A 20,425-nucleotide genomic window follows, 5' to 3' on the forward strand; every position below is an offset into this window, starting at 1 on the left:
GTGAATCCAGTCTTTGGGGTAACTAATTTTCAGAATCCCTATGGGTCTGTAATTTTATTAGTCCCATTTTACTGGTGAGGAAACTCAAGCGTAGAGGGTTAAAGGACTTGCCAAACATTTCGCAGCTAGTAAGTTGCACAGTCAGTTTCAAATATAAGCAGCGTGTCCCCCCAAGCCCTCTGAGTGGCTCTTGACCACATCACTCTGTCACAGTACTTGACAGTGTTTTACAAAACCAGTTATTTACACCCAGTGAACGGCCACAGAAACACACAAAAGGCAAACACAAGATTTCCTCTCACTGAGTAAAACCTCTGGCTCAAACACAAAGTAATTCACATGCTTATGAATGTTTCAACTTTAGGCTAATTTTTCAATAGCCAGGTGAGGTTAGTTCAAGGTATCAAACTACAAAAGCAAAGATGTACCCTGCCATTCAAAAAGTTTAACACAAATAAGGAAGAGTCTTTGTTCAATATTTAAAAGGAAAATGGGGGAAATTATTTCCACTGTCTAATTCGTCACACACACAAAAATGCATACTAAGCTGTCACTGTAGAGAAGGAAATACTATTCTCTCAAAGCCAGTAATACTTAAAGGCTTCAAAAAAAAAACAACAAAAACTTAGTTACCTTACCATGCTAATGTTACCTATTTGTTACAGTAACTCTAGATCAAAAAAAGCAGATGCTTAAAACTGGATAAGGCTGCTCAAATTTAACACCATTCTCTTGATAAGCTTTCCCCACCACTCTCCTCCCTCCTTACTCAAAACATTGCTCTTGAAACAAGTAATTTTAAGGATCTTTCTCGAGGCAATAAAGTTACCATCCCCACTACAATTTGGATAGTGACTACTAAACTTTAATTAACTATATAAATAGAAGTCGTTAAGGATAGAGAACAAAAGACAAAACAAAACAAAAACCCCTAACAGTTTGTTATCCAATTTAAAAAAAAAGGCAGTTACAAGTTTAGCTCCATGACACATTCTCTACCGAGCTGGGATTAGAGACTGGTGGGCACACAAAGCATCGATTCTGAGGACCTGTTTCATTAAACTACAAAACGTTAAGTACTAAAGGCTTGTTAATCTGCTCAACGAACCACATGAGGGTTTACAGCATGGCCCTTCCAAAACTGGGGCTGAATCGACTCAGGACTTGCAGCGGAACGCCTGAGCAGCTCAGCATGGTTTGCCCTTTCTGATTTTCCCCACACAAACGGTTGTGGTCATTCCTGGTTGGGTGGACAACCTAGGGAGTGTTTTTTTTTTTTCAAGACAGCACAAAGAGCCCACAGCAAAGCTTCCCTTTCCTCAAAGCCTTCCTTCCTGATCCCTGTCTGTTTTTTTTTTTAAAAAAGAACTTCTTCCCTCAAGGGACCTGCACAGCTGCTTTCCTCAGCCTCTTCTAACAGCAGCAGATCTCATCACACCTACAGACCCAACTCTAAAGGGCCAGACAGATTCAATAACTCCACTCTGCTTTCAGAAGAATGGCTGAGAGGACACAGACCAGAAGGGAAACACACACCCACTCTCCCTTCCTCTCTCTGTCTCTCTCTCTCTCTCACCCCATCTCTCTCTCTATCGCCTGTTGATCGGAATTCATCTCACAAAGGAAGGTAAATGGCAACCCACTCCAGTGTTCTTGCCTGGAGAATCCCCGGGGCAGGGAAGCCTGGTGGGCTGTCTATGGGGTCGCACAGAGTCGGACACGACTGAAGTGACTTAGCAGCAGTAGCAGCAGCAGCAACCATACGTTTAGTAGGGTGACAACAGAACCCTAAGAAACAAAACAAGCCGCCCAAGGAAGTGGTAGACTAACAAGCTTTGGAAATGTCATTTCTCCACCCCCATATACATATTTATCACATAAAACAGCTGTATGCCTGCAAGAATAGCTTTAAAATCACTGGTTTCCCCCAACAGAACACAACTGTATCAGAAGAAAACTGAAAGGTCCAAGTCAGAAGATTTATAACACCCTGTAGGCACACGAAAAAGCTGCTGTCTGAGCTGAGACAAGAGGCTCGTAGAATGTGTGCAAGGAGCCCACGCTCCCCGGCTGGCTGATACCGGCTTCCACTATCTGGAGCTTGTGGCTGCCTTCTTTCACTTGACACCTTTCTCTCTCCCATCAGCTACTGCAGGCTAACTCAGCCTCCCAAGAACAGTGACCTTTTCTCCCTGGTTTTCCTAACACTCTGACAAGAAGTAAATTACAACCCAACCATTTCAGCCACTGTAAATGTTACCTATGACTCTATTTGACTCAACTGTACATGTTAAGTTGGTAAATCATCTGCCTGCAATGCAGGAGACTTGGGTTCGATTCCTGGATTGGGAAGATCCCCTAGAGAAGGAAATGGCAACCCACTCCAGTATTCTTGCCTGGAGAATCCCATGGACAGAGGAGCCTGGCGGGATACAGTCCACAGATTGCAAGAGTCGGACACAACTTAGCAACTAAACCACCACCACCACCACCACCTACATGTGAGTACAGTTGAGATAAATCTGAATTTTAAAGCTAAAAAAACCTTACAGGACGTCCCTGGTGGTACAGGGGATAAGAATCCTCCTGCCAATGCAGGCGACATGGGTTTGATCCCTAGTCCCGGAAGATCTCACATGCTTACGGAGCAACTAAGCCCATGTGCCACAACCACTGAGCCCAAACACCCTAGAACCAGCAAGCTGCAAATACTGAGCCCATGTGCTGTAACGACGGAATCCCGTGTGCCTAAAGCCTATGCTGGGCAACAAGAAGAGCTACTGCGATGAGAAGCCCACACACCACAACGAGAGAGTAGCCCCCGCTCTTTGCTACAAGAGAAAGCCCACGTGTAGCAACAAAGACCCAGCCTAACCAAAAAAAAACCCCTTACAGATTACCTAGTTTAGCCTGCAGTTTGACAGATGAAGACTCAAATGGAAAGGATTAATTACTAGCCCAATGGATACAGACCATGTTAGCGGCAGGACCAGGCAGTATCCAGACTTCCCATCCAGCTCTGACGCCATCCTGATCCTCCACATAGAAAGGGTGCCTGGGATCCTGCAGTGATACAGGAGCTAAGGCTAGGAATGCCATACAGTTCCAGGGCCTGAAGCAGGGAACCGTGGTCCACAGACCGTTCAGTTCAGTTCAGTTGCTCAGTCATGTCTGACTCTTTGCAATCCCATGAACTGCAGCACACCAGGTCTCCCTGTCCATCACCAATTCCCGGAGTTCACCCAAACTAGTGTCCATTGAGTCGGGGATGCCATCCAACCATCTCATCCTCTGTCATCCCCTTCTCCTCCTGCCCTCAATCCTTCCCAGCATCAGGGTCTTTTCAAATGAGTTGGCTCTTCGCATCAGGTGGCCAAAGTATTGGAGTTTCAGCTTCAGCATCAGTCCTTCCAATGAACAACCAGGACTGATCTCCTTTAGGACGGACTGGTTGGATCTCCTTGCAGTCCAAGGGACTCTCAAGAGTCTTCTCCAACAAAAAGCATCAATTCTTCAGCACTCAGCTTTCTTTATAGTCCAACTCTCATATCCATACATGACCACTGGAAAAACCATAGCCTTGACTAGATGGACCTTTGTTGACAAAGTAATGTCTCTGCTTTTTAATATGCTGTCTAGGTTGGTCGTAACTTTTCTTCCAAGAAGTAAGCGTCTTTTAATTTCATGGCTGCAATCACCATCTGCAGTGATTTTGGAGCCCCAAAAATAGTCAGCCACTGTTTCCATTGTTTCCCCATCTATTTGCCATGAAGTGATGGGACTGGATGCCATGATCTTAGTTTTCTGAATGTTGAGCTTTAAGGCAACTTTTTCACTCTCCTCTTTCACTTTCATCAAGAGGCTCTTAGAAAGATGAAAAACCTATGCCTCCCAAGCAGGCAGGTGAAGCGGTTGATTGAAGAATAAGCAAGTACCCTGCATCTAGATAACTGAGGTGATTCCTTCCCTCTCTGCCATGCTAAGTCACTTCAGTCGTGTCCGACTCTGTGCAACCCCAGAGACGGCAGCCTACCAGGCTCCCCCATCCCTGGGACTCTCCAGGCAAGAACACTGGAGTGGGTTGCCATTTCCTTCTCCAGTGCATGAAAGTGAAAAGTGAAAGGGAAGTCACTCAGTCATGTCCAACTCTTAGCGACCCCATGGACTGCAGCCTACCAGGCTTCTCCTGGTAAAATCCATGGGATTTTCCAGGCAAGAGTACTGGAGTGGGATGCCATTGCCTTCTCCACTGTCTGCCATAATTCCAAGTAAAAACAAATAAAAAGAGGCATTTTGATGAAATATACCTGGCTTGAGAATAGGAGGCTTTTTTTTAAAAATGGGACAGAATTTAACTTTGTGAGGCTTCACTTTCACAATCATACATACCCTTGGCACAGGAAGACTCTAGTAAATTTCCATAAGTTGCCTTAATAGGGAAAACACTTAGTAAGGTAAATAAGGTAAAATAAGGCTTACTGTTTTGAGGCTTTCAGATTTTAGTTTTGAGAACATTAATGGTTCTGAGACTGTACATACATGATCACAATCAAAAACAGGAAAATAAACCAAAGGACAACTTGTGAAACCAGGCTTTAAAACCTAATTTATTAAACTAGAGCAGCGTTTATCAACCTTGGCTACACATGAGACTCAACTGCCAACCGTGTGAGTTAACCACCTCGGATATTCCACCAGCTCAAGCCCTCTGATGACTACACCCGCAGATTTCTAGTCTTCAGGATAAGACCCCTACACCATGGAGCAGAGACAAGTCATGTCTCCTTTGTCCGATTTCCTGACCCACAGAATTCAGGGGCATTAAAAAATGTTTTCAGACCACTAACTTTGGGGCTGATTTGTAAACAATAATAGTAACTGGGACACCTGGCAAGTGTTTAAAAATCCCAATGCCAAAGAGGGACTTCAGTCCGATGAAGCCAGAAATGCTAGGGGTAGGAGTCAGGCATCCGTTTTTAAAGCATGCCAGATGATTCTGACATGCAACCAAGGTTTAGAACCATGTCCAGGCGTGTACTGTCCAACACAGTAGCCACCTGCTGTTTAAACTAATGGACTTCCCCGATGGGTCCGTAGTGAAGAATCCGCTTGCCAATGCAGGAGACGGATTCGATCACTGATCCAGGAAGATCCCACGTGCCCCGGAGCAACTGGGCCCCTGCGCCACAACTACTGAGCCTGCACTCTGGAGCCCGGGAGCCACAAATACTGAGCCCATGGGCTGCAACTACCGAAGCCCACAAGCCCTAGAGCCCATGCTCTGCAAAAAGAGGGTTTCTCACCCCAATGAGAAACCCATGCACTGCAACTGGAGACTGGCCCCTGCTTGCCGCAACTAGAGAAAGCCAGTGCAATGAAGACCCAGTGCAGCCATAAATAAATAAATAAAATTCTAAAACTAAAATAAATGTAATGAAAATCAAATAAAATTTAAAAGTCAGTTCTTTGGTTGCACTAGCCACATTTCAAGTGCTCAGTAATCATACATGGCTAGTGATTACCACAGTGGACAGCAGATGTGTAGAAAATTCCCAACATCACAGAAAATTCTAATGGACCAGGCCTAGTCTAGAGCAGTGAGTGATTCTCAAAGCTTGGTCCTGAGCTAAGAGCATCAGCATCCCCTGGGGATTTGTTATAAGTGCAAGATCTCAGGCCGCGGTACGGCTCAGGACTTTTTGGAGCGAGGCTCTCCAAATGAGCCTAATGCACTCTCAAGTGTGAGAACCCCTGGGCTGTTACTGTCCACACAAAATCATTTTTTCCATGGCCTAACTCATACCTACTTCGAACTCTATAGTAATGAAAGGGAATGGTTCATGTTGTCATACAATTTCAGGGATACATTTTTGTGTTGAGTAAGTTCACTTGGGAAGAAATGCCTTGCAATTGGCAAAGGAGTCTAAAAGTTCCAGTTATTTTTATGCTTTCAGTTATTTATAATTGTTAAGAGAAGCAACTTTCAGGTCCAGAAATACAGAAATATGGTTTTAAAGTTATAAAACTCATCAGACTACAGTACTCAATTATTAAAATTATAATTATGAAAACCATGTTGCATGACAAAATATAAATGGGACAAAAGCAAAACACAAAATTTTAACTACAAATTTTATATTTATGGACAAGGACAAAATGAAGGAAGGGGAAAAATAAGAATAATGGATTTGTTAGGGGTTTGGTTGAATAACTACACTTCCCCCCTGCCCCTGCTTTTAAATTTCTGCCATGCTTCTTATAAAACATTTTAGACTATCTAAGGAAGCAATCTTTTAAAAAGATAAAATTGTGCTTTGATGTGAAAAGTTCATTTCAAGAACAATTTGGTAAAATAGTTCTAGTACTTTATTAGTGACTCACCGAACTGTTCATCTCATAGTAAAATGAAATCAACAGCAGAAACTAACACAAGGCTGTAAAGCAATTACACTCCAGTGCAAAAAGTAAAATCGGGGGGCTTCCCTGGTGGCTCAGCTGGTAAAACATCAAATCGAGACTGCATTCAAGCAAATGATGAGGCTTGGACAGTTTATCCTCCTAATTCTGAGGGTCTATGAGGGCCTATAAGGAAAAAAAAAAAAACTTTCCATTTTTTTTTTTAACCTTAGATCTTACAATCAAATAAACAAATTACTCATTTTTACAATAAAATTTTAGAGATATGAAAACTTGACATTTTTCCATGCTTAGTTTCCATATCATTGTTGGATAAAACACCAAATAAACTAATTTCCAAGGAAGAATTTCTGATATTTTCTTCTTATATTTGCAAAGTTAAATTCCCAGAGATATAATATTTTATAGAGTGATCTTGAAAAGATAGCTCTTGAATTCCATATAAATCAACTCTTGATTGTTTTCATGTGAATTTTAGTATACTTCCTTTACCGATAGCTCTGTTGTTAGTAAATTTCATTTTTGTTGTTAAGGTACAAAATTCTCTTTGAGTGTTTCTATATATCTTGTTGGTTTCTCTGCCATTCTGTTTCCTCTGCCAGTAATGTTCTCCAAAGTCCTTTAAATTCTAAATGCACAAACACCTTCTCTGTTGTAGCTCCAGGGAAGATTTGAGAAAGGGTAACTGTGGCTGAATAACTGAGAAACCTTGATGTCTTTAGAAAGCCTACTATTTGGGGAAGATGTTTTCTTATAAATATTTTAAAAATATGAGTGCATAGCATATGTTTCAATTTTATTGAAAACTGAGAAACCTTGATGTCTTCAGAAAGCCTACTATTTGGGGAAGATGTTTTCTTATAAATGTTTTTAAAATATGAGTGCATAGCATATGTTTCAATTTTATTGAAAACTGGAAACAATTCAAGGTATCCACTTGTCTCTGATTAGATTTTGCCAGAAGAATCCAAGTGGTAGAATGATAAACTGGCTAGTTTGGTATCATTTTGAAAAATTTCCCCAGCCCAACAAGCATATATATTTTAAACTTAGCAATAACCCAAAAAAGAAAAAAATTCAACTAACATTTTTGCAATAGTAATAGAAAATTAGGATTTTCTAATTTTTTTCAACTTTTGTACTGATAACAACAAATTATCTTCATGATTGTTAGTAACTAAGAGTTGCATAAGGCAACTACCACCTTTAATTATAGCATTTATACCTGCTCTTAAGAAAAAAACAATTTTATTTCAGTTGTTGAAAGTTGAAAAGGGATTTGACAGAACATTTAATAATTTTTTAAAAAACAACAAAGAATTTACAAAAATTCTTTCTGTCCACTGGGCACTGTTGAATCTAGGCCCTGAGAATACAAAGATAAATCATATATAGTCCTTGTCCTAGAGAAAGCCCAAAATCTATATATTTGAGAAAAGCCTTTAACATAAAAGACAGACACCAACACTAACAAAACTATGCACTTGAAAAAGAAAGAAAAGGCCTACTATATAGAGAAAAATATCATTAGTGTCCTCAGAAAGACAGCAAATGCCACAACTAGAAAATAAGCACAGGATGCTATGTTTTTTTTTAAGTCTAGAAGAGTTCTTGGAAATTAAAAATATGATATCAGGGGAAAAAATTAAACATAAAGTTTGGAAGATAAAGTGGATGAAATCTCCCAGAAGGCCAAAAAAAAAAACAATAGATGAAAAGCAGAAAGGAAAAATAAAATAATCAGATGAGCAGTTCAGGAAACCCCATGTCTAAATAAGTACTCCAGAAAAGAATAAATAAAAAGAAAGCATTTGCTAATGAATTAATTCAATCAATTTTTTCAGAACTGAAGGATACAAGTTTCCAGGTCCAAAAGGCCCACCACTGTGATTTCACAAAAAAGGAGAAGAAAGAATATTCTATAGGATTCCAGAAAGGGAAAATCTAGGTCATGTCTTAAGGGCTGGAAATCCAAATAGCTTCAGACTTCTCAACAGAAACACTGGAAGCAAGAAGACATTAAAGCAACCAACATCTTTAAAATAGAATTTGTTACCCATCCAAACTATTAACGAGGTAAGTGGGTGGAATGAAGTATTTTCATTTTTTAAACGAAAAACTTCACCTCCCAAAATTCTTTCTGGGGAAGCAACCAAAGGATATGCTCTACAAAATTAAGGCAGCAAAGAAAGAAAGAAAAGAGAACCAGAAAAACAAGAGACTCCACACAGAAAAGAGTCTGTAAAAGGAATTCTCAGAATGATGTGGCAGGAACCCCCAGGATGACAGCTACATCAGGCATAGCCTTTATAAATTATAAAACTACTCCACACTTCAAAGTATTTACACTGATTTAAAATATTTATACATATGTATGTATGCAGAACCCAACTTCTTACCCACTAAACTTGTATTTTTCAAATTTAAACTTGTGACCCTTTAGCAGGTTTTGAAGTTAATTTGGTAAGTCACAACCAACGTTTCTAAAATGAATGAGAACAGAAAGGGGTAGAAAAATAACAGAGATATTGCACACAGTAAATTTCTTCATGAACCTTTATATAGGTACACACAACAGTGCGTAATGTAAAATACATTTTTAACTGTGAACAAAATAATTTTAAGTCACTAATCTTTAGTACATTATAATTACTTTTAGGCTTGTCTTTTAAAGTGAGAGATGACAAGCTATTTTAAAACAAAAATGGAGAACGTGGACATCTAATGAAAATATTCCATTATAACATTCTTCAAAATACCACTGATATCATGCATGAAGAATGCTCACTCCTATATTAGTGAAATCTAAATACTCTGCTTTTTTACAATCAACTTTGTAATATTGAGCCAGAGAGAAGAGGAATAACACAGAAAACACAATAAAACTCTAAGTCACCTAGATAATGTAGAATATTACTGTTTCTTTGGTGATGGATCTTTTTCATTTGATATGATTTCAACTAATTTTTCAATTTTCACTCTACAGTTTTACTTGAGAAGAAACCATCCTAGAAACCACTGTAATAGCAGGGGAAACCAGTCTGGGGGAATAAACAATCAAAAACTTGCAACATATAATTCATAAACTGGAAAATATAGATGCAGTCAAATCGACCAAGCTGTAGCTTTCTTCCACTGACTGACCTTTGTGTACCTTGTAAGCTACACTGCCCACCTTACAGTATGGAAAAACTGGGCAAGAAGTTAAAACTTTGATGCTCTTTTACTAAGAGCCTAAATGTATCCAATTTTTCTTTTAACTTAGCTAGGTTATATCTGCACATTGCTTCAGTTGCTTACCCTACAATTTACTTACTTTTAAATGGTTTAAAACAATCAAGAACAAAAATTTCTGTACAAAGCCAGTTCCATTACATTCTGATGATAAAGCTTCACTTCCTAAAAGCTACAAAGATCAGATTGATATATACATGGGTATATATTTTTTTAATGGGCTTCCACAGTGGCTCAGCAGTAAAGAATCCACCTGCAAGGCAGGAGATGCTTTAGATCCCTGGGTTGGGAAGATCCCCTGGAGGAGGGCATGGCAACCCACTCGGGTATTTCTTGCCAGGAAAATGGGGAGCAGAGGAGCCTGATGGGCTACGGTTCATGGGGTTGCAAAGAGTCGGACATGACTGAGCACAGATGAACATGTGTATTTTTAAAACTGCAACTACCACCCATACTGGATTTTTTTTAAGGCGTCAACATACTGTTATTAAAGGATAGAAAAGATATTTGTGGGAAAAAAAATATATATATATATATTTCTATGTGTATTTGAGAATATGCATGGGAAATCAATAACTGAGGTCACCTTTTTTGTTTGGGGAGAGGTGAGAAGATATTAAACGTAAGGATGACAGCAAGAATGAGAGGAAGACTTTGCAATGGACACCTGGTTATACTTTGATTTTTAAACTATTATGTATTTTGGCAAGTTAGGGGTTCTCACTCTGTCCTCCTTCCTGGATTGCCTGGCTTCTGCACCCTGCTTCACATTCTGCACGCACGCACACACAATCAGCCAGAAGTAATCTGTGGCAGGTATGCGTTCAGTTTCTTTGACAAAGGACTTTCTGCCGATCTTGAAAAAGTGAACCTGCACTCTTAGCACCCCCATGACCAGCACAAATGCCACCTGTGTTTACAGGATGCCAAGACCCCGGGTCACATCCACAGCCCCTCCTTAGCATTCCCATCACACTGCAAACCATTACCATGCACACATTTGCTGAGGGTCTGCTATGTGCCAGGTGCTCTTTGGAGGTACGAAGACAAAAGTCAGTAGGACCAGGTTCCTGCCTTCCCAGAGCTCACAACCGAAAGGAGGGGAGACAGAAGAGGAAACGCGATTTTCAAGTGATACGGTATAGATAATGGCAAAAGTATAATTTAAATAATCCACCGTACTATATTTTAACTATTTGTACTTCTCTCTTCTCACATCTCTCAAAGGTGTAAGCCTCTGGCATAGGCTCTGGGTCCACAGTGGTCCTTGGATCCCCCGTGCTGAGCATGGTACCTGCATGATCTGAACTTCATAACGAACTTCATACATGTCTCCTGCATTGTAATGCAATGGTATGTTATGAAACCCATTTATATAGCTCTTAATGTTTCAGAATGGTTTATTAACTATTAATCTAGACGTCTGTGGTACATTATAATCTCAGAATTTTAGGACCAAAACAAACATCTTTAACCTCAGAAGCCCTGTGATCTTTTAGACCTTAACATGTAGCCTTGGCTTTGATTCCATAAAGGGGGAAATTATGAAAGTTAAGCCTGTTTCTTTTCCTGGAAACCAATGTACTCTTGCTTGTTTTGACTAGTAGGACTGAAAACTTGGACCTAGTAACTTAAAATTCCAATCACCATTAATACATTAGTAATTTCCTGCAATATTTGGAAAAAACAGCTATTTCAACGATAAGGTTTACCAAGATTCATTTAAAAACTTCTTACACTTCAAGCCTTGGACTTCTAGGTAAGAAAAACACTAGTCTCACCTTGCTCTGAGCTCCATTCCAAAACAAATGAAAGAAATGAATTGCAAACAGAACATGAAGCATTGTTGCAATTAATCAACCTAGAACCCAAGGGAGAAACTGTTTCTATTTTTAAATGCACTGTTGCTTTAAGGGAAAACCCACTGGAGAAAGATGAAACCAAGCTGCATAATGAAAATCCAAATGCATTTGATGTCTCCATCCTTGCAAAGACAGTAATCCTAACGTGCAAGCAGTACTGCTGGGCTGAACCCTCCCAGTCTGTCTATAAACTGAATGACAGGTACCTAGGCAAAACCCACACAAAGAGCCCATCCACCATTCAAAGAATCCTGTCAGGAGGTTAGAACATGTTTCAGCTCTATTCTTATAGCTCCGGATAACGGGCTATTCCAAGAAGCAAGCATATGGAGAAATCCCCAAATCACCCTTCAAATCATTACTTAAAAGATCCTGATTAGTAATGACGGTGGTGGCCCTAAAAATGATCAACTGATTATTTAGCCTTTCCAGCCAAGTGTCTGCAGTTGTAAAGTCTATCCACATTCCACAAAATTAAATCCCTGTCTGTCCACAATGGCCAAAGCTTCATAACATTAAATAGTAGCTAATAGTAACAATCCTTATGGTTAAGAGTGGCAAGAAGCAGGTGCCAAACCAGCAAGGAAAATAGAAGCCACAGAACACATAGGAGTTGACAATTCTACCTGTTTCCTAGATTGCTTTGAAGAATCTGACCCAGCAGAATTTATTTCTGAAACATGAGAAAATATTCAGTTTGGGTGTGGGGGGTGGGGGAGGGATGGGGGAAATGTACTGGTGATCTAGGCAGCCAATGTAATCTGTAAATATCTTAATTTACTCAATGAGTTTACTTGCTATTAACATGAAATATACAACTATATTGCTATAAATGGATCTAAAATACTATAAATATTTAAAATGTATCTAAAAATATTATCCAAGGATACAACCATTACTGTTAAAAAGCATTTAACACATTTTAAATATAACAGCTATTTACTATCACCATAACAATCTGCTATAGGAAGCAGAATGTTTGCACACTGGATAAAAATTTCTAGCCTCAGCACAAAAAGCAAAAAATTCTCAAATTTACCTCCTGATAATTTCTTCCCCCAAATTTAGTAAACTATGCCTGGACACTGCATGATTATAGAATGAAGACAGTTGCTTCCTTTAGCAATAAAGTAACAAACCCTACTTCAGAGCTGCTGTTCAGTTAAAAAAAATCTCCAAAGAGTAAAAATGTCACTAAATTGTATCACATCAATCAACAGGTAACAGGTGACTTTTAGAAACAAAAACTCACTCCGGAGGAGTTAATTTTTCAAATCTCCCTGGTTTCTCTTTCCTATTTTTCCAAGCTACTGCACTGCTATACTGAATGAATTCCAACCGTTTTCTTCTCAGGGGCTTACCAGAAAAATGCCAAATATTCAAATTATTTTAGGGCATTTTCCCATACTGTTCCGTGGAATAGAGCAGAATTAATAAGGATCCAACAGTTACCACTTTTCAAATGCAAATATGTTGCCATCTAGTAAATGCAGCCCCTCTTAAACATCCCCCCAGTGTCTACACAGCTCCAGGGCACTACTTTTGTTTTCCTGAAAATCAAAATTCGCGCATTACATTCAGGCATTATCTCAACCTAGCACCAACAAAATAATAGATCTTAAATGGTCCAGGCCTAAGCCTGCATCGTACAAAATTGTTTTGCTTTACTGCAGGGGCGGGGGTCCCTCCCACTCCCTCTTTTACACAAAGTTCCTTAACAAGTCTGCCAAATAAAGCCAACAGTGCAGCGGTGGAAAGAACCAGGGGCACCGGGTTCCACGGTGCCGGCCTTGGGTGGTCATTCCTCGCCTCAGGCCTCAGTTTTCTCATCTGTAAAATGTGGCCATGGGACCATCATCTTGAGGGTCTCAGCCGGCCCTCTCGGGGTGTCTCGCCGCAGGCCGGGGACACAGGACTGGTCCCGGCTCTGGCCCGGGGTGTCCTGCCTCTAGATGGGAGGGGACAAGGAGGAGGGGGGCAGAGGGAGGAGAGAGAGGAACTTGGACTTGCAACAGCTTTAGACAGGAGCGTGCGACAAACTTGAAGCCGTCCTCCTAACAATAGGAAAGAGCACTCCCATTTTCCTGGCTCAAACTTGCAGGAGGCGACGGGGCTGCACCCGTCCACCCTCGGCACCCGCTTTTACCTTTCTCCCTGTTTGGTGTTAGAAGGAGGAGGGTGCAGGACCGTTTGATTCCCTTCCATCTCCACCACGCACTTGGTGTTGAGTTCCAGTTCTGAAAGCAAAAGGGGAGGAACAGCGTTGCAGAGCCGAGTATCCGCGCCCGCAGCCCGCCTCTGCGCGCCCGCGCGGGGCTCTCCCCCGGGAGGCGGCCCGAGCCGGGAGCCGGCGCACCGGGTCCCGCGGCCGCGGCGGGCGCCGCCTCCTCCCCGGAGAGACCCCGGCCCCGGCTCGCCTCCCCGCTCCCGCCGCCCCCAGCCCCGCGGCCCCGCAATTTTCCAAAGTTGCCCCCCACCCCCCGCCTTCAGCCCCGATCGCAAAGCGCAAAGGAGAGGAAAGCTTGCTCACCTCGTCGGTTCAGGGGCCGGACCCGGACGGCAACTTTTACCTTGGTATCCGACATGTTGGCGGCGCCCGCTCGGCACCCAGGCGGCCCCTTCACGCGCGCCCCCCGAGCGCGGCCGCCGCCGCTCCGCCGTGAGCTCCGCGAGGCAGCGCCGAGGCGCGCGGGCCATCCCGGGGGAGCGCGACGCGGGGCACGGCCGGGCCCGGGGAGGGGCGGGCGCGCGGGCGGGCGCGCGGGGCGGGGCGCGGCGGCGGCGGCGGCGGCGGCGGGCGGGGAGGAGGCCGCGCCGCCGGGCCCAGGCGCCGCTCTAGCCGCGCCGGCCCAGCCGAGCGCGCAGCGCCGCCGCCCCTCGCGGCCGCCCCGGGCCGGGCCGCGCCGCCATCTTCCCCGGCTCGCGGCGCCCGGAGGCCCGGCCGGCCGGCACCCGAGGAGGGAGCGGGGGCCGGCGGGCGGCGCGCGGGACTGGGCGGGGGAGAGGGGCGCTGCGATCCGGAGCGGGGCGCTCGCTTTTCCCCCGGGGCCCGGCGCCGGCGGGGGCCCCACGGGCACCGCCTTGAACTCGAGTCACCTTCTGGGGCCGCTGTCACCGCAGCCCCTGGGAGCCCCTGGGCGTGCCGGGTGGGCAGGCCTTACCCACCGGGTGAAATGCGCCTCCACCGGCCGGCCGGCCGCCCCCTCTGCCCCCCTCTCACTGCACCGCGCCCAGCGCGCAGCGGCGTTTTCCGATAGTGAACCGAGGCTGGAAGTCAATCCGTGCCTCCGCCACCAAATGAGCGTGCTTGCAAAGACTGCTCTCGCTTCCTTCCCGGCCCTTGCGCTTCTCCGACGGGAGAGATGTCCAGTGTGGGCTGGGAGGGTCATTAACTGTTACATAAGAATTTAAGAACCATGGATTTTGGTGGCGCTTGCCAAAGACCGACCTCGCTGCCAGGGCGGAACTAGGGGGGATCTGATTTATTCCGTGCGGTTCAACAAGTGCTTCTTGGGCGTGCACTTCTAGGTGCCGCGTAGGCCTGTTGAAGCGAACACAGAGTCTATAATCCCGAGTTGAGATCAGGGGAAATCTTTGCAGCTCGCTTAAATGTAGAAATTCAGTCTTTCATAAGATCATTCGAAGTTGTCTTGGGGGCCAACCGTGTGCCAAGTATTCACACGAAAACGTGAATAAAGTCATGCATCCGGTACTGCAGACGCACACTCTGTGGCGGGAAAAATAGCACCGAGTCAGGTGTGACGCTAGACTGTTGGCAGATGCCCTGAGATGTTCAGTTCTGTCTCCAACAGGTGCCAAGTAGGGGCTTGACTCTCTCCCCACCCGACCCCCTATCCTCTGTCATATCATGAAAGCCTGGAATACCTAAGAAATTTAAACTTTATTCTAAAGGCCAGGGGAAACTGAATGGAGACTTTGGGTTTGGAGCCGGGGACCGACTCTAAGACTATCAAGATAAGACGTGATGATGGCTAGAGCAAAGCCAGCGGTGGTAAAGATGCAGGAAGCAGGACTTACTATGGAGATAAGAGTGAAATAACTCAGCAGCACTGGGATGTGAGAATTGAGGGTCTGGGAGGATGCTGGTGCACGTGTGAGTGTGTGTGTCGCTCAGTCATGTCTCTTTGTGTACCCATGGACTGTAGCCCACCCACCAGGCTCCACTATCCATGGGATTCTCCAGGCAAGAATACTGGAGTGGGTTGCCATGCCTTCTTCCAGGGGATCTTGCCCACCCAGCAATTGAACTTGGGTCTCTTGCATTGGTGGCAGATTCTTTATCCTCTGAGCCACCAGGGAAGCCCATGCTGGCCCATAACACACCATAAATAGATAAGCGGTCTTAAGGTGAGAGGGGCATGGTTAATTTGCTATTGCTGGTTAAATAGTTTGCTCTTGTTTTTTCGGTTGGTTGATTGGTTGGGGTTTTGTTTGTTTGTTTTTGCCAAGTAGTCCTTCTGTTTTTCCATCTTTCCCAACCCTCTCCAACTTGAAAGTCCCTCACCTCCTCTGAGAAGAGTTTACCAAATGTTTCTTCTTCAAAACAGTTTTAACCCTAACTCATGTGAGATTGGGCTTCCCTGGTGGCTCCATCCACAAGGAGTCCACCTGCAATGCAGTTTCAATCCTTGGGTTGGAAAGATCCCCTGGAGAAGGGAATGGCAACCCACTCCAGTATTCTTGCCTGGAAAATTCCATGGACAGTGGAGCCTAGTGCACTGTACTGCATGGGGTCACAAAAGAGTTGGCCATGACTTAGCTGTCCCTACAACCCTCCTCCCAAATGGTCATCCCTCTGCTTGAGTTTGTTTGCTGGCAGAGTGCTCTCTCATGGGTGACTCTAACATTCTACTGATAGCGAAGGGCTTCCCTCCTAGCTCAGTTGGTAAAGAATCTGCCTGCAACGCAGGGGACCAGGGTTCGATTCCTGGGTCAGGAAGGTCCTCTGGAGAAGGAAATGGCAATCCACTCCAGTATTCTTGCCTGGAGAATCCCATGGACAGAGGAGCCTGGCAGGCTACAGTGCACAGAGTTGCAAGAGTCGAACTCAACTGAGCAACTAAACCACCATGAAGAATCAAATTTGCCTCCTTGTAAATTGCAACTGTTGATTTCATTGCTGCCTCCTGGAGCTTCCCCCACTGCAAATTAAACTCCTCTTCTACACCAACAGCCCTTCAGACACTTGAAAATGGCTCTCATGCTCTTCTGAAGACCTCTGTTCTTCAGAATATGCTATACTAGGGACTTCCCTGGTGGTCCAACGGCTAAGACTCCATGCTCCCAACGCAGAAGGCCCGGGTTCCATCCTAGGTCAGGGAACTAGAGCCCACATGCCAAAACTAAGAGTTTGCAGGCCACGACTAAAGATCCCACATGTTGCAATAAAGATAGAAGATCCTACATGCCACAACCAAGAGCTGACACAGCCAAATAAATAAATAAAAACATTTTTTAAAAAAAGAATATGCTGTTCTAGTTACTGTGGTTATATAACACATCCTTCTGGTAGATTAGCAGCTTAAAACCATTTGAGAAGGGCTCATCTGGTTCAATCATGAGATTGCAGAGATGGCAGTCAGGTGGTAGCTGGGGCTGGAACGTGGGAGTTGGAGCAGCTGGAGCAGGACAGGCATTCCGCTTTCTCTAGGTACTTTCAAGCTTTCTCCATATGGTCTTTCTGCATGGGCGGCTTGCGCTTCCTCACAGCATGGTGGCTAGGTTCGAAGTGTGAGCATTTTAAGAGTCACAGTGTAAGCTCTTCCAGCTTTTATGACCTTACCTTAGAAGTTCTGTAGAGCCACTCCTGTAGTCTCACAAGCCCTCCCCAATCCCAGGAGAGAACTACAGTCCCCTTATCTCAGTGGGGGAAATGTCAGAGTTAATCTTTCAAGATCGTGTGATGTGGGAGACATTTGTTGTAGCCCTTTTTGGAAAATGCAGTTTGCCACATATTGCATTCTCTCAACTGTAGTGGGCATCCTTCTCTGAAACTAGGTTATAACAAAGTGAGGGGACTTCCCTGGTGGTCTAATGGTTAAGACTTCTCAGTCCCAAAGCAGGGGGCATGGGTTTGATCCCACATGCCACTCCATGCAGCCAAAAAAAAAACAAAAAAAGAAAGATAAGGCTTAGAGGAATGAGACAAACTGTATTTGAATCTTGTCTCACATGTAGCCTGGAACAAATTTTGAACTCCCCACAAGGAATTTTCAACTGGTTCATGAGTAAGTAAGAACTATGAACTCCTCTCCCGCAAGATGTACTAAACACCTTTTTGAGTAAATGCCCGGCATACAATGTTCACTTTTTCTGAGAACAGCTGTTCCCTCTCCCTCCATCACCCCTTGACTTCTGGACCTCAGCTACCACGTTTGTACTGTATAACCCCACATTCCTGGTAAAATTCAGTGGACCTCAAGGACCATTCCTGCAACAATCTATCAGTTTCTTCCCCCCTGGAAATCTAGGCTTGGGGTTCAGAGAGTTGTGACTGAGAGTACGACTCTTGGAATCAAATTGTCTGGTTTGAATCCTGAAACTTCCTTTTCTGAGCAAGAAAATCTGGGCCTCAATTTCCTTATTTGGATGATGTTGTGGTTGTTTAGTCTCTTAGTTGTGTCCAACTCTTTTGCGATCCCATGGACTGTAGCCTGCCAAGCTCCTCTTTCCATGGCATTTTCTGGGCAAGGTTTCTGGAATGGGTTGCCATTTCCTTCTCCAGGGGATCTTCCCGAGCCATGTCTCCACATCTCCTGCATTGCAGGTGGATTCTTTTCCACAGTGCCACCAGGGAAGCCCATAAAACCCAGTGTTTACTTATAAAAATTAGATGCATTCATGGAGAAAAAATTTGGATGATGGTAATTGATGATGGAAAAAGTCCCTACTACATAGGGTCGTTATGAGGATAAAAGGAGTTCATATCATATCTGTGTCAATTTCACCCCAGCATTGTAAGTAGAAGCTGGCACCTCCCTGTAGTCAACCTGAGGGCTGTGGAGAGACTATTCTTCATGATCACAGGGAGGCCCAACCGCAAAAGAAGCCGTTGGGCAGGACATTTAGGGAAGTGATAACTGTTTGGGTTTCCAGGTTTCTAAAACCCTTCTAGGTTCTTCTTCTAGGCTCTGTTAAGCTGAGCTCTATTCCCACTCCTAAAATCTACACAGAGAATAGAATTAACCTGGGGAAAAGTGCAACGGGCCTGAGAAGACAGAAGATGCTCATGGAACAGTAGCAATGGTATTTTGTCCTCTTGGAGAATGTTGATAAGTGACGCAAAATATTGTTGGCATTGACCTGCGTCCAGAGAAGGGGAGTATATGGAGGAAAGACACAGATGATAAACTTGATGAAGAATGAAAGGCAGCATGGGGAAGGCAGTGAAGGCATTCTCCCTGGGGTCATGCAGCCAGGGTTCCGATTCCAGCTCTGACATGTACAAGTGGCAACACCTCAAACGTGCACACTGCCCACTCAAGGCCACAAAGGAGCCTGTTGTCCTGCCACAATGGGCTCTTCAGGCCAGTTTGCTATGAGGGGATGAGGTGGGGGCCATTCCCAGGGCTCTTAGAAGTTCCCAAAGGGTGTGAGGGGCGCTTATGGGAACTCCAACCTCAGACATTTGGCAAGCGGAAATCCCAGTGGTTGTCCATCTAAGAAGGTGTCAGAGGCTGTAGACCAGGGATTTTAACTGGATGGGTTTATTCAAAAAAATCTGGACTCTTCTGTTGCATAAGGCTTTGTTGATTTTGCTGTTGTTTATTCTTATCTTTGTTTAATTGAAGTAAGCAGCAAAAAAAAAAAAAAAAGCTGATAAAAGAATGGGTGTGCTTTTCTCTAGTGGCAGCAAGGGGAGTTCTGGGACCAGACAGACTGTCACACTCTGGAGTCGGTCTAAGGAAAAAGCAGCTCAGGGAACAGCAAGGCAGCATCCTTCTTAGATGGGTAACCACTGGGATTTCTGCAGTCACGAGACTGGCATACAGAATTAAAGTTTCATCAGAGAGCTAGTCTAGACTGAGAAGATCCTGGTTGTGGGTCTGAGCTATGCACAGGCTTTGGCGGGGCTTTGCTAATAGCATAGCCTGGCCCAGACTTTCTTTTCAAGCATCTCAACAATCCCCAAAGTCCAGCATAACCAATGAATACAGTTACTGCGTCCTCTAGACACACCCCCATCTTCCCAGTCTATGTACTTTACACATATGCTCTTTGTTAGGAAGAGCTTGTTAGTAGGGCTTTACTTTAGAAACCAGAAATGCCCTGGGATCTGAAGAACCTGACAGACACCTGATCACAAACATCCCAAGGACTCCGGAATCATCTGATTTCAAGCTACTTCAGCCAGAAGGGGGCTGCCAGGCTGATGTCAAAACTGCTAATGGCTTAAGTCTACAGAGGATCAAAGAGTAATGATGGCATAGGCAAATACTTAAATAAGAGGCTTTCCATAAATCTACTTTAACAATGGTGTCCATCAGCCTAGGCTAAGTCATGCCGTGGTAACCCCACAACCTTTGAATCTCAGTGGCTTATGTAAACAAGGCTTTATGCCCAACTCAGGTGACTTGTCCCCCAAAGCTTGGTTGTGGCTCTGCTCCTGTCATTTTCAAGTCCCAGGCCAATGAAACAGCCTCCACCTGGGACAATGTCAGTTTTGTGGCAGAAGGAAAGAAAAAGATGGCAGACCACACAATGGCTCAAGATTTTGCTCAGAAGTTATGCATATCATTTCTCAATTCCCACTGGACCAAGAGGCATCTCCATTCATGCACCTTCTGCATTTTGGATTATTAAAGCCAGGAACGATTCCCAGAATGCTGAGAACCAGATAGGAATGTATTTACACCTGGTGACAAATTGCTTCCCAAGAGAAACTGATAGGA

General features: G+C 44.1%; 1 protein-coding gene across 14 annotated transcripts in view; it reads right to left on the reverse strand.

The window, feature by feature from the left end:
- Positions 1-14,274, reverse strand: part of KIF13A (kinesin family member 13A) — a 200,194-nt gene extending 185,920 nt beyond the window's left edge. For all 14 annotated transcript variants that reach the window (XR_008711373.1, XR_008711372.1, XM_055570727.1 and 11 more), the window contains exons 1-2: positions 14,044-14,274; positions 13,660-13,750 (exon numbers count right to left, since the gene is read on the reverse strand). Coding sequence is in view for 12 of the 14 variants with exons in the window: in XM_055570727.1 (XP_055426702.1) it covers positions 13,660-13,750; positions 14,044-14,098 (146 nt within the window). In the remaining 2 variants the exon portion in view is untranslated. The remainder of the gene's footprint in view (positions 1-13,659; positions 13,751-14,043) is intronic.
- Positions 14,275-20,425: the final 6,151 nt, after the last annotated feature.

Source organism: Bubalus kerabau, chromosome 3, assembly GCF_029407905.1.
Source record: "Bubalus kerabau isolate K-KA32 ecotype Philippines breed swamp buffalo chromosome 3, PCC_UOA_SB_1v2, whole genome shotgun sequence".
NCBI lineage: Eukaryota > Metazoa > Chordata > Mammalia > Artiodactyla > Bovidae > Bubalus > Bubalus kerabau.